The 13,572-nt window shown below is 38.2% G+C and overlaps 1 protein-coding gene across 4 annotated transcripts in view; it reads right to left on the bottom strand.

The window, feature by feature from the left end:
* LOC128139548 (transmembrane protein 263-like) overlaps positions 1–13,572 on the bottom strand; it is a 249,534-nt gene that overhangs the window by 195,259 nt on the left and 40,703 nt on the right. For all 4 annotated transcript variants that reach the window (XM_052782106.1, XM_052782108.1, XM_052782105.1 and 1 more), the window contains one exon: positions 914–1,004. In XM_052782106.1, the coding sequence (XP_052638066.1) occupies positions 914–983 (70 nt within the window). In that variant the 5' untranslated portion in view covers positions 984–1,004. The remainder of the gene's footprint in view (positions 1–913; positions 1,005–13,572) is intronic.

Genomic DNA, 13,572 nt, shown 5'->3' on the forward strand with positions numbered 1-13,572 from the left:
TGTATCAGCATGTTATTCTCTTAAAGGAAAAATATAAAACACATTTATGTTTCCTAGAGACATGTCATGGTATTTTAACAGTAAGTTGCTAATAAGAATCTCAGTACTCTCTGGGTTAAGCTGTCCACAATGATTATGACTGATTGTGTTTTAAAAGTTGCTGAACTGGAGACAAAGCTCAAAACGTATCATCACTTACAGCAACGTTAGCAGCTTCTATTCAAAAGAAAGCAACACCTAGTTTTTTTTGCATATATGCAATGTCTGCAACATTTCCACAGTGGGAAAAATCTGTTCCCTGTATAAATCCAGGGCATGTCATTGCAAACAAGGTTTTTAATTAAAATTGGCATTTTTGAGCCTCCTACCGAGTGACAGTGTCTCACTGCCTCCTCCTCATATGGCTAAACTGGCTTCCAAGAGAGAGAGCGGAAAGAAACAAAATCACTAGAATACCTAACTTTGACAAGCCTCTGGTGGGGACAATTTCAATAGCAGGATGCTGCAGAGAGAGGTAAGGAGAGAATAGATGACTACTTAGGAAGTCTTCCCTAATGAAGGCTCAAAACATCACAAACAAGACAGTAGAGGAGGCATTTTATTCCTAAGCCTACAGACAGGATGATCAAGCAGGACAATTTTAATCAGAAACCATATTGTTAAAGGGAATGCAGAACAATGACCGCACCTCAGTGGGTGCAGCTTTCTTTGAATGCAAAAGCAGGCTTAGAGGCTGGCTAGACCTCTGGCTGGGAGGTTGGCTCAGCTGTCAGCATTGACAAAGCTTTATCCCTCTCAGAAAATAGGGAGACATAGGCTCTCAAGTCAGATAGATAAATAAATAAGACTTCCTTGGCCAGAACATTTTCCCCAATTTAATGCAAAGAGTTTATATTGACTGCTAGTACTGTACCTTCGGGAGGCTCCTCCCGCAGATGAGGAGGCAATTCTTCACTTGTTGTCTCAGTTTCATCTTCCACCATCTGTGTTTCTAAGCTAGGTCCCTGCAGAACAGAACAGCAAGAGGAGGTAAATTGGAGAAAGTTCAGAAAGGAACCACAGAAATAATTACAGGATTAGATAATATGCCAGGCAGCAAGGACACAAGGAGCTCACTTTAGCTGATGAGAAAGCAAGCTGCTGGGAGATTTGTTTGCAGTTGAATTACTCACAGAGAGGGGAGAGGGACAAAAAAAAAAAAAGGACTCTTCAAGCTAGCAAGCAAAGTTACAAGGGTCTGAGTAAACTAAAAATCAGGAACTGAACGGTGAAGCACAATTTCTAAATGACTTTTTCTAAAACACACAATGCAATAATAATTTCAAATCCCCATTTAGCAAGGGTGGCAGCAGATTCGCCATCACTTGGAATTTTCAGGAAAGAATCCAATCTTTGATTTGTCTTACCAAGACTAGATTATGAAATGTCTGTGGCCTGTACAATACAAGAGATCAACACGGGTTATACTAATGGTCCCACACCTCATTTTTCAAAGGAAGACAAAGCAAACTGGTTTACAACCTTCTAACCCATCCAGATCCACTGACCACATAGTTTTCCCCTACGTGCCACTCACAATACATGCATTTGTGCCTGCATGTACAACGTGCTAAACTAACCACTCCTGAAAAACTACCAGGTTGCCCTCCAAAGTTTTGCATTTCCACTTTCCAGCCTTCAGGATCTTGGAAAGAGCCTGCAACATTGCTGCTGGAAGGATGTGAGCAGAGTTACCGCGTTTGTAGACTTCAGGAACATTCACTTGTATTTAAGGCTGCTGAACTCATTTTGCACACATAGTATTTTCTTGACTTGTGGAGCTATATAAGTGTAGTTGCTTTTTCATTTTCAAACTATCAAAGAAAAAAACCCCAAACACTGCCCCCCCCCCCCTTTTTTTTAAAGTAACAGCAGAGTAAACACTAGGCAGAGGTACAGAGCTCCTTAAAAAACAACTAACCAATTTTCTTCTTTTGGAATGCTAGTACAGTCAAGAGTCAAATCAGAAACTTAGCAGTCATTAGGAAATGAGGCTTTTGTGCACTTTGAAAATATGAATGGGTTTCCAGTCTGAAATATCTGAAAATGTGTATTAACATATGCAGCTGGAAGGTTACAGAAGCCAGCTTAAACACTGGTACATCAACAGCTTGCAAGACTTTATTATTTGAACTCAGGTAGAAAAAGGGCTTATAGCATTAAAGCTGCAGGATTTATTTTCATACTTTCCAAACCCTGTGACTGCAAAGTTACCCCCAAGAGCATTGCATGCTTTCTCTGTTTCCGCATTTTGCACATTATAAAGACTAACACACATTCTAAATTTCTTCCTCTGCACAAGTAGCTTACATTTTCATCCATTCCCCATTTTTTCAACAAAATGGACGTGAAAACAAGTACCACCACATTGTTTTCAAGAGTCTGATAGCAGGGAAAAACACAGCACCCGGGGGAAGTGTACAAGTCTATTGTGTTAGTGCCACCATCACAACCTTGATTTCTGCCATCCATGACTATGCAAGCTTTACCTAAGCCATGTACCTATTTTTCCTCATTTAAAAACACCTGGTATCAATAGTGCCCAGCCTTGGTCAAAAAACAGTTCAAACATTAAGTCATACCTTGTAGTAGCTATCATAGAAAGGAGAAAAAAAATATTTCTACCACAGGGTACATAGGAGAAAGTAGTAAGTTGCCTGACTTAGCCCAAATAAAAATCAAACCTAGGAGTCAGTTATCAACACTGAGGTCTAACCATCTCCCCACTTCACCTAAATAATGTGATCTAGATTTTAAGAATGTGTAAACAATTCTGGATAGGAGCACCAGATTGAACACAGAGTATGTACTTGAATAAGCTTCTACATCAACCACAAGCAATATATTCATATACATTTCTTTCCTACCCATTAATGCAACAGAGAGAGAAAGGAGAAGATGATGCTACATTAGTATACCAAATCAGAATGCTTATTTTCATATGAAAGATGTCTACATGTAGGACATGAGGCACCAATATTTGCCTTGCAAACATTCTGAACCACAACTATAAGAACTCCTAAACTAGAAGTGGTCTCGAATCTGAATCCTTTGCTTTTACTTTCCAGTTTGCAACACCAAAATTATTTTAATTAAAAAAAAAGCAACAGAACCCTCTGCACAAGGCAAAGCTTAAGTCCTTACTAACGATATGCTGCCCAAGGAGACAATCCAACTTCAGGGATTAAGGAAAAGCCAGTAAGAAAAATACTATCTTTCCTTCTTCAAAATAGTCAATGGTCTCACTTTGCTACCATGAGACAAACCTGCTCAGTGGCTTCTCCCAACAACAGGCCATGATAGTGATGCTCTTTTGGGTTACAGTTGTTATCTACATAAATACTAAGAGGATGCAAAATGCTATCAAAAGTGAATGGTGGCATTACAGGTTTCTTCCTGTATGCATGAACTACTACTCAGTGTTCACTAGCAATACAACTCTACAGTAGCGTGGTTATCACTGACAATACTTACCCTGAACTAAAGGTTTATCTTAGTTGAACGTCAGCCTTTAGGGCTAAGCTAGTATTAACAAATCCAGCTGTGGGGAAAACAGAGCCCACTACAGACCACTATGAAGTTCATGGCTGAGATGCTGTTTGCTATCACCTACTTCCCTCCAATTCAAAACTTTAACACTTGCTACTGGAATCCCACAGAAGAAAAATACACAATCCAGGATTACTACTTTTACAGAGCATTTTTAATATCTAACAGAAATAGCCAGAATTTTTGAAGAATTTTTTTCACTACTCAAAAACAATTAATCACAACACAGCATATTTGGAACTGTATTTGGTATGCTTTTCCTGTATTTTTTGAGAATCTTCCCCAAAACCCACCGAAAAAAACCTGATTTACAAATTTTTATTTCAAAATCTAATGTTAAAAACTGAAAACACAGTCTAGACTGAAGTATGGTTGTCAAGTAACCAGAAACTTAACTTTTCCAAGAATTGTTTTGCGAGAAATCTTGCAATCTTCAGATTTCCTACTTCCTAAAATGAAGTTAGAAATGTTTTCTACAGAACAACGCAAGTTCTTATCTCATTGATATCTTATCACTATATATAATGACCTACAATATAGGAAGTTTCTAGGAGAAGTAGTCTCAAACATCTGTGTTTATCAGACTTCACTGTATCAGTTTAATCATTGAGAGCAGTGAATAAGTGTGCACAGCATTGGTACTGAATTTCACTAAGTAATTAAAGTGTAAAACAGTTAACAGTAGATGAGATCCTAGGTTCTCATATCCATATCTGGAAGTAATACTTAAGGCTCAAACACTGACAGGTGTTATCAACAAGATTACAAAGTCTCTTTACAATAGCTTTGTATGTTGTATTAGGATGTCCGTTGCTTTTTTAGTTATATCTGCTGAGTTCAATTCACCAGGTCTGCTGCAAGCATGGTAATCAATACTTCAGGTATCTGCAGTTCTGGCAGCACAGTAATTTACAGCAACCAAAAATTCCAGGAAATTGTCGTCTTTAAGAAGATTTATAACTAAGTTATAGTTAAAGTTCTTGGTCTCAACATTTTTTTTTTTTTACACTATTTCAAGAATGAGGCATCAGTTATGTTTTTTTCATTGTTAAGGATCCTTGAAAGACAAATAGAGGAATGGGATGCACACAACTGTGTAAGTTATTGGCTTGCAGATAAGCAGCCATGCAGTGTCCAGCAATTCTATAATAATCCTCTTGAGCTGCAGCCATGGCAGAAGTAATGCACACAGATGTTGCTTTTGCTTTGATACTCCCTCTAGGAGCATCTAGGGTGCAGGAAGATGTATCAACAGTTCAGAAACATCAGTAGATTACTAACTGTACAATATTCTTTCAATTATGTAGGGTTTGTGTAGCATTTTTAATTGAGAATATGGTTCCATTCCTCACTAGAGCCATTGGAGAAGCACAGATTTAAACAAGTATTATTACAGGAACAGTTAGGTTATGGCACGGAGCCTAGGAACATATAACTAAGAAAAACCTCTTTGCTCTCCAGAGATGGTCCCTGCATTGTACAATTCCTTTCAGCAATTGATGAGTTTCTGACTATGAGCACTATTAAGATTTAGTGGCAATTTTTATGTCATAATTTAAAACAAGATCTAAGCTGACCAGAAACAAGTCAACTCAAGCAGAGGCAATACCCACCCTTCCAAACTGAAGTTATGGATGTGCCAATTCCAAGGTAGCTCACTCTGTGCCTCCCAAAAGTTTCAATGAACTACCAGGAAGAGGTTTGTATAAACACAGCAAAATATAAAGATCAAGAGAGAAAACCTACAGGGATTCTCACAGAAACTGCCCGAGGAACATATTATCCTGTGTTCTGATCACACGGTATGACTACTGACATTACAGTGCAGTTTAATTCAAATATTATGGGCTGCTGTGACCCAGTAAATTTGCGTTTGTTTGCTGTCTTATACTGTGTTTCATAGAAGGCTATGTATTTATGGACAGAGAGGACTGCCAGTACTGAACTAAACAAGTGTGACAAATCACCTATGAGCATTTCAGACTACACCTCATGCTTTTCCGTGGGATACAACACTTTTGAGAATAATTCTGACCAGAATGTCAGTGATATTCTCATATTTTCAGTATATTTAAAGACTGTGTATTTTACAAGTGCTGTGATAAATCCATGCATGACAGAAAGAGGGTTCCTATCCAGTAAGGGTCAGTATTTTCCACAAGGTACTGAGTTATGTTTATGATACCGAAAGCAAGAGCTGCGTTTATCACCACATTTGTATTAACAAATTATTTCAGCATGGTCAATCATAAAAACAGCCTATACTATCTCAGTCTCAGCAGAGTATTAAGTACTCAAAAAAACCACACAGGTCAGGAGCAATCCCAACACCAGGCAACCATTATCAGCCCATTTTGCATGTAAGCCAATAGCGACATGAGACTGTCACTGCAAATGCCCCAACGGGCAAGTCAACAGTGGAAATGGCTAAGCTTTCTAAAAAGTCCCTACAGACCATCTCGAAACAACCAAAAAAAAAAAAAAACCAAAACCAAACCATACCCTGCAACACCACCACTACTTTTAGGCCTTTTAGACTCTACTTTTGTACTTAGCTTTACATTAATTACGGTATATAATCTTAAAGCAGAGTCAAGTCTGTCAATTACTGTTCGCTGAGCCAGGATTAGGTTAATGAATAGCAAAAAATAAAACCCCAAAACAAAGGCCAACAAGGCTGACAAGGGCAGGGGGGAGGGAGGGAATCAAAGAGAAAAAAAGAATCCACCCTGTGAAAAATTATTACTGAAATTGAATGAGTTTGAGGAAAATAACTTCCAAGTTTCCTTCAGTTTATGACTACCAATGGAAAGACACTTTACTGCTGTTCCCAACCAAGCAGCAGCACATATCTTACAATTCTGCTCCTTCTTGCCATTCCTACTCAGCCCGTAGAAACACAGTATTCTTAAAAAAAAAAACACAAACCCCCACATAAGCAAAGCCAAAAGAAAACCCACAACATGAACACTCTTCTCCATTATACTGAATTTTATTAGTAATCATTTCCCCCTTGCACAACAGAAGCTGGAGGAATGTAAAGCCCACAGTGATGACTTCAGCAGCAGATTAGTGCCTCAGTTCTGAGGCTACCCTTTGGAAGTGATTCTAAAATCTGCAGCTTTAGCTACTACTTTCCCTGGGCATTTTCAAGTGAAAATGGTATTTATTTCCTGACCTAGATCTTCATATTTCCATTCTTGCTCCTGAATATTTTACTCCAGTTTTCCCTTTCTGACATTCATTTTCAGATTCATTTCCATTCTGGACCTGAGCCTAGAATCTCACTTCTTTCACTGTTCAAAACTGCCTCATTCCTTGTAAACCCTCTCCTTAAAAGCTCACAAGGTCAGACCTACTTCATTCTATGCAAATTTTCAACTGCCAGCCTAAATCACATGTCCTCTGTCCTGCCTAACACTGACTTTCACACCTGGTATTCTATGTAGGCACAATTCCAATAAAGCAATTTAGCAGAGGAAAATTAGTGGCAGCACAGGCTTCACCCCTCCACGTCTGTGATTCCACTCATAAGCTTTCCCAGCACAGCTCCAACACCTTTTTTTATATAGCATCAAATACATCTCAACTGATAACTACAAAGGACAGATGCACTCCTAAAGAATTACAAGACTCAGTGGGTCTGTGGGAAGAAACAAGTGAGGTAATCCCCACGTATAGGACAGTTTGTCAAGTGCTTTGGGAAACTACAATGATATTTTTTAAGTATCTTAGCAAAAGCAACAACTATTTTTGCATTATGTTTAAAGAATGCTTATTGCATGCCCACAAGACTAAAAACCACAAGGTTCCCTGCACATTTGCATACTTTGCCCCTTCCTAAAACCACAAAAACCCCAGCACTTCTCATCCCAGGTTCACCTCCTCCAAATGGGTGAGAGATGATACATACTGTGACTGGGCTGAATGTGTGCAGATGCCAAAGGGCTTGTCAGATCCAGTAATAATGAAGCTGACCTTCATCAGGCTTTCCTACAATTACATCATTAATGACAGTGTTAATTTGGGATCTCTCCTCTATCCAATCACTGTTATGAAGTTCCTCAGAACTTATCTTTGATATTTAATGTTTAATCAAATTAAATTATTCCATCTTCCACATTTGAAAGTGGTTTGTGGCTCAGAAAGTCCTTTCTGCTTCTATACAATTACATAAAGCCTCGATTCCTATGGAAAAGAAGGGGTTTGTTTAAAAAAAAATATTTTAAACAAGCAGACACACTGGGTAGGCAGTTCAACACAATGACTCCCTTTTCCAGTGAGCTGAGGGCCTACAGGTATGTGCTTCAGCTGAAGTTAAGTAACTACTCAACCATCTCCTTATACACTACTACTCAGATAACCACACTCAGACAGTGGAAACAAGTTTAAAACTATCACTGTACCTTTGTTAGGCAGGTATCTGTTGCAGCTGCAGCTTTTACTTCAGCAATGAATTTTCAGCATATTGGGGAATTAAGACTTTCATTTAAAATTTTCTAAATGTAATAGGAATGTTCCACAGAACCTGCCATTGCTATTGATTGCACACCCACACCTTAGGGGTTTCCAAAGTCAGCTGGATTCTTCCTGCAGATGGAAAAAAAATTGATCTGCAACCACAATTTTTTTTTTTTTCGCTTTCCTGTAGGTTTAAGAAAGCCTCTTGATGGATGCTTTGTTTTTAATTTTGCAAAACAAGGTTCGCTCATAATGAGAGCTTCTGTGCCAGGTTTCAGCCCAAGGGGAATTTGAGTTGCAGTTATAAATCCCCTAGAACACTAAAGGAAAGTACAGAAATAGAAATGCTGAGGATGACAGTAGTGTAAAATAATAGCACTTTGTTCAAAGTACGCTGTAAGAAAGAACTAGAAAAGTTGCTTAGATTACTTGCTCTTCTCTGCATTTGGACAAACACATTAGGGAGGCTACGATTTTAACAACGCTTAATTTTGTCTTGACAACAGGACTGGAGGAAAGAGGGTACAAGAGCAAGTTTTAATGTTGCAAATTCCAAACCAAGATTGAGTTCTATTGTTCTCAGCAGAAGAGTCAAATCCTATTTCTACAGCAATAAAACAGCTTTGTACTGCAAGTAATCCCCATTAGGGTTTACTTGGCATAAATAACTTGTCAACAGCACTAACGACACCACAATCTATTCTCCATTCAGCAAGCCAGTAAACAGTCTGGTTTACACTTTTTACATTCACACTTTACATAGGGCAGATAACACCACTTATACAGCAAAAAGCCAATACAGTCTGCTCAGCGATAGTTCAGACAGTTCTGGATTTTGAACTAATTATTGTATTGAATTTTGTCTTGATCAACCATTTATTTTCCATCTGAATTTTACCTACTAAATCAATGTTAGCACAGAAAGAAAGCAAGAGTGTTTTTCAAAAAACCAAACCAAACCACACTTCATTTGATCAGTTACTGACCAGGCCCAAAGAGAACACTCCTCACTCCGAGCAGTTAACCAGTGTAATTATCAAAAGGATACCACGTAGCACTCTAAAGGCTGAAAACTTACCTTGCAACAGGCTGCATAATTTCCTGTCAATTCTAGTTTAAACTACTGCCTCCACAAGGAAGGGTATGCCATGTCCAGGACACTGTTCCTATTAAAAAACTGACTGTGCTGAATTGCATTTTTTTTGAAAAAAAGAAGTTATGTGAAGGCAAAGTGTCATTGCGCAGCATAACTCAAACATTAGCAATTGTTAAAGTTGAGGGCAGGCTAATACATAGGAAAAACAGTCATCATGGAAACACCTAACAGACTCTGAAACAGAGAGGAGTACAACACAGAATGATGCAGGACCAAAGCATGACCCTGCATCACAGCAAACCAATCTGAAAGCAATTAGTTACTAATAATGATATCTCAAAAATATCAATTAACTCATATTGATAACTGACCATTCACTGATTTAAGTAATTTCAGAGGAAAGAAGCCTTTCTACATCCTGTCAGTCATTCACTGCCTGTCAACAAAGACTTCAGGGACAAAAATTTCACTTGGACAGTTGAGCTGATGAACCAAAAGCAAGCAATAATAAGACTTAATGACCTGCAGTTTTATTGTACTTTCTACATAACTACAATTAGCAAATGTAGTATAAATGTATTTTCTCCAGCCTGGTCCTTGACAGGTGGATTTAATGATTAGTGCCAGTTTTACTCAGACTAAAGAAACGAGATAATGCACTCTGCAGAAAGAATATTTTCCATTTTCCTAACGAGATGTGGAAGTAGCACTCTAGAAAGCTGCAGACAGCATGAGAAATTTGTCTGAAATAAAAATGAGAAGTCCTTTGCTTAATAATATAGGCCTATATGACAGACGTCGTTAAGATTTTCTTAACCATGCTAGAGACTTCAAAAGTAGTACCCTTTCCATTATCCTCAGTAGGGTCATGATTTTAAAAAAAAAAAAAAAAAAAAGAAAAAAAAAGAAAATCCATGGAAGGATGCATTAAGCAGTATTCTGTAACAGCAGTAGTTTCATATGGCCTACTTGAATTACCTGACTTCCATGCATTTATTTCCCTAAAAGTGCACAACTACTGTTTTAGCTTTAATGAGTTGAAATTTTTTCAAGGGCTCTTACAGCTACAACATAGTAATTTCTACAAGAAAACTTGAATTCAAAGTACATAAGCATGTACCCAGCTTGAAAAACATGAGCATTCCGCCGCAAAAGACAGTCACAACATGCGTCACTGGAACAGTTTGAAACACAAGTCGTCTTGCCGAAATCTTAATTCCTTTTTTTTTAAATTAGACAAAAAAAAAAAAATTGCTATAAATCCATTTGATGTTAAGAAGTTGTTCCAGAAGCACCAATAGCCATTTAAATGCCAGAAACTGAGGTTAAATATAAAATATTTTATTCAATCCAGAACTTATTTCTGTTTCCTTATTTTGTTAGGAATTTCAAAATGCATTTTCTGCAAAACATCAAACATTTCTGAATTAGCTGGGAGACTGTAATATGATGTATTTATCACACAAATTTTAAATTGATTTTGTTGATGGCTAGGTAGTCAAGTATTTCCTTCCTTACAAATGAGTTCTGAACTCAGATCAGAGCTCTTTTAGATCAGTATTGCTTGTTGTTCTATGCATTTATTGTTGTACTGTTTTAAAGGAGAAACATTTCAGATAAAATATTTACTTACTCTACAGAACATACACTACATCTTCTAGTACTATCAAGCTCTCCAATTTCACACCTAGCCTGCATGCCTTAAAGTTGACAGCCAGAAGAACTGCCAGCAATAATGCCCCTTTTATCTTCATAGAGGTCTCATTTTCTTCCAAACTAACTGCAAGAAGTCCAAGTAAGATCACAGCTTGCTGCATACAAGATTCCAACCACAGTTACTTCACTCAGTAACTAAACAGCCATCGGATAGAGAAAACACTTGATCATCATGAATGCAAGCAACACAAAAGTAAAAATTCATTCTGGCAGCAATAGCTTTTGGTAATGGCTGCCTTTTACTTTTGAGGATCTGCAAGGTGCACAGGCTCTCCCTCCAAAATGATTTTTTTAGATTGAAAGGAAGACCAAGAATTGCACTAGACCTTAGGCAGCTCTGCAGAAGTGTTAAGATTGTAAGACTTGCTAACACAAGTGCAAGCCACTTCTGTGACTTTCAATAAGTTCAACCAGCAACAACATTTCTTCTGAAGAAACTGCTTAAGAGCTCTACTACTGCCCGATCACCAATGTAAGCAAGTACCTTGCCCAGAACTTTGAAGGCATGTAACCTCTCCCCACTCTCTGGAATTCAGCTGAAACACTGGGAAAAGAAAGCCACCAGAAAGTTTGTAAGGCAGTTCACCAATAAAGAAAACCAGATGTGACCAATGGTAGGCAAATATTTAAGTCAGAATTATCTACAGAATATACAGTCCATGTTCCCTTTTACTCTATCACTTACATGCACTTTCCTCCTGCTTCCTATAACAAATTTAGGACTACATGCCAGAAAAAAAAGATTACTGTATACTCCATAGAAAGCAATACCTTTTGTCTCCATTTTATAAGCCGTTCCTTTCCCAAGTACTTTTCATTTCAACTGTCAAGAGCCCTGCTAAACAGGATCAGAGACATGTAAAAAAAGAAAAAAGTTACATATACATCAAGTTTCAACAGGACAATCCATGACATCCTTCAGGAACAGAGCTGTCTGTAAATACAAGCAAGAGAAATATTTACTTAGGTTTTCCATAACTTTTGATGCTTCATCTTCAAAATACCTTACCTTTATCTAATCTCTAGGATTCATCTGCCAACATCAAATATCACAGGCAGTCAGAAAAACAGAACAACTATAGGCAATAAATTCACATTCATTCTCTTAAATATAGCTATAAGCTTCTCAAAGAAGAATCTCACATTTATGACACCTGTCTTATCCCAAAATACATAACTTAAATGTGAGCATATGCCAAAGCACCACAAGATCTCATTCTGCTTTGGAGAATCACTTCAATTCAATAAAAAGGTGAGCAACTACTTAACTGAAATCACATCTTGGGCTTGCTTCCCCAGACAAGAACTTCAATACAACCTGACACTCTCAATGCCTTTCATTCCTCTGATTTTGCATTTAAGTTAGAGCAGTGACAGGAACAGTTTTGAAGCAGTCACTGCAGAAGCAACCGTACCAGGTAGCCATCAGGGACTATCCTAATGCCCCAATTCATTTACTGGTTGAAGATAAGGCGTGAAGAGGTTCTGTTAGCAAGGACGCAAGCACATTCTCCAGCGTTGCCTAAGACCTGAGAAATCCAGCGTTTAGCCACAGCAGAAGAATACTGGAAACATACTGTATCGTGGGACAGTAATTGGTGGCTGACAGTGTGATGGACAGGTGGGGATTCGGTCATCTCCCCACAGTTCTCCACTTCCTAATGAATGAAACTGCCCTCCCCACCTGACAGACCTGTTACCCAGGCTCCCAGTGCAGCCCGAAAAGATATATTTTCTTGCCATCAAAATGATCTGTCCTTGAAGGAAAGCAAACGCTCTTGGTATATTCAAAACATACCACTTATTTATTCCTATATATAGCAACGATCCACTTTCAAGCTGATTGCCTCAACCAGTTTTATATTTTGCATCGCCTGAAAGGGCCCGGAGATACCATCTTTCAGCACTGCCATTGCTTGAAAGAGATAGGAACAGAAGAAAAGTACACGTAGAGACCACCTGGAATCCAATCCAGCTTCAACACCTCAAGTTTTAAATCATGACTTTGCCACACTACTTTATTTCACTCTACCTTTTTAATAGGATACTTATGGTATTTGATTGACTTAAAAATAAAATACATCAAGCTTCTGTTTTCTCAGCAGCAATCAGACGATGGATCCCGAAAGGATCATTTCCACAGCAGAACTCCCCTGATGTTATCACTTCTCTTCACCTGCATCTTCCCTCCTGTAAGTAGGCAGACCATCTTTATACACACTAGCATTAACTTGTTTTACTTTGACAGCCCTGCCTTCTCAGCAACCTGCCAACCAGCATCAATGAGAAAGGCTCCAAACCAATACTGCTAAAAATACACAAACTCAAGTGTATTTCCGAAGAAGTAACAACAATTGGGGGAGAAATAGGCAAGATGAATTTTCAAAAAGCTTGGTTCTGATGTATTTCCTGCAACGATCAACAACTTTGTTTTAAAGTCACACTGCACTATTTGTGAGCAAGTCCATAAAAGTGATACACATCCAGCTCCCACATCACACATACACCTTTCCTCCCCCTGTTAAGAGGTAAAAAAACTGTGTACACTTTGATGCATTCCACTTGTTAATTAAAAATTTAATTCCCCCCCCAACTCGGCTTAAGACTTTAAACCATGCATTTGCAATGATCTTACATAGAGGAAACTGAGGCAACTGCTACAGCAAAAGGTGGCACATATGGAAAGAAATATACACGGAAAGAAACTACCC

This window comes from Harpia harpyja, chromosome 3 (assembly GCF_026419915.1).
Source record: "Harpia harpyja isolate bHarHar1 chromosome 3, bHarHar1 primary haplotype, whole genome shotgun sequence".
NCBI lineage: Eukaryota > Metazoa > Chordata > Aves > Accipitriformes > Accipitridae > Harpia > Harpia harpyja.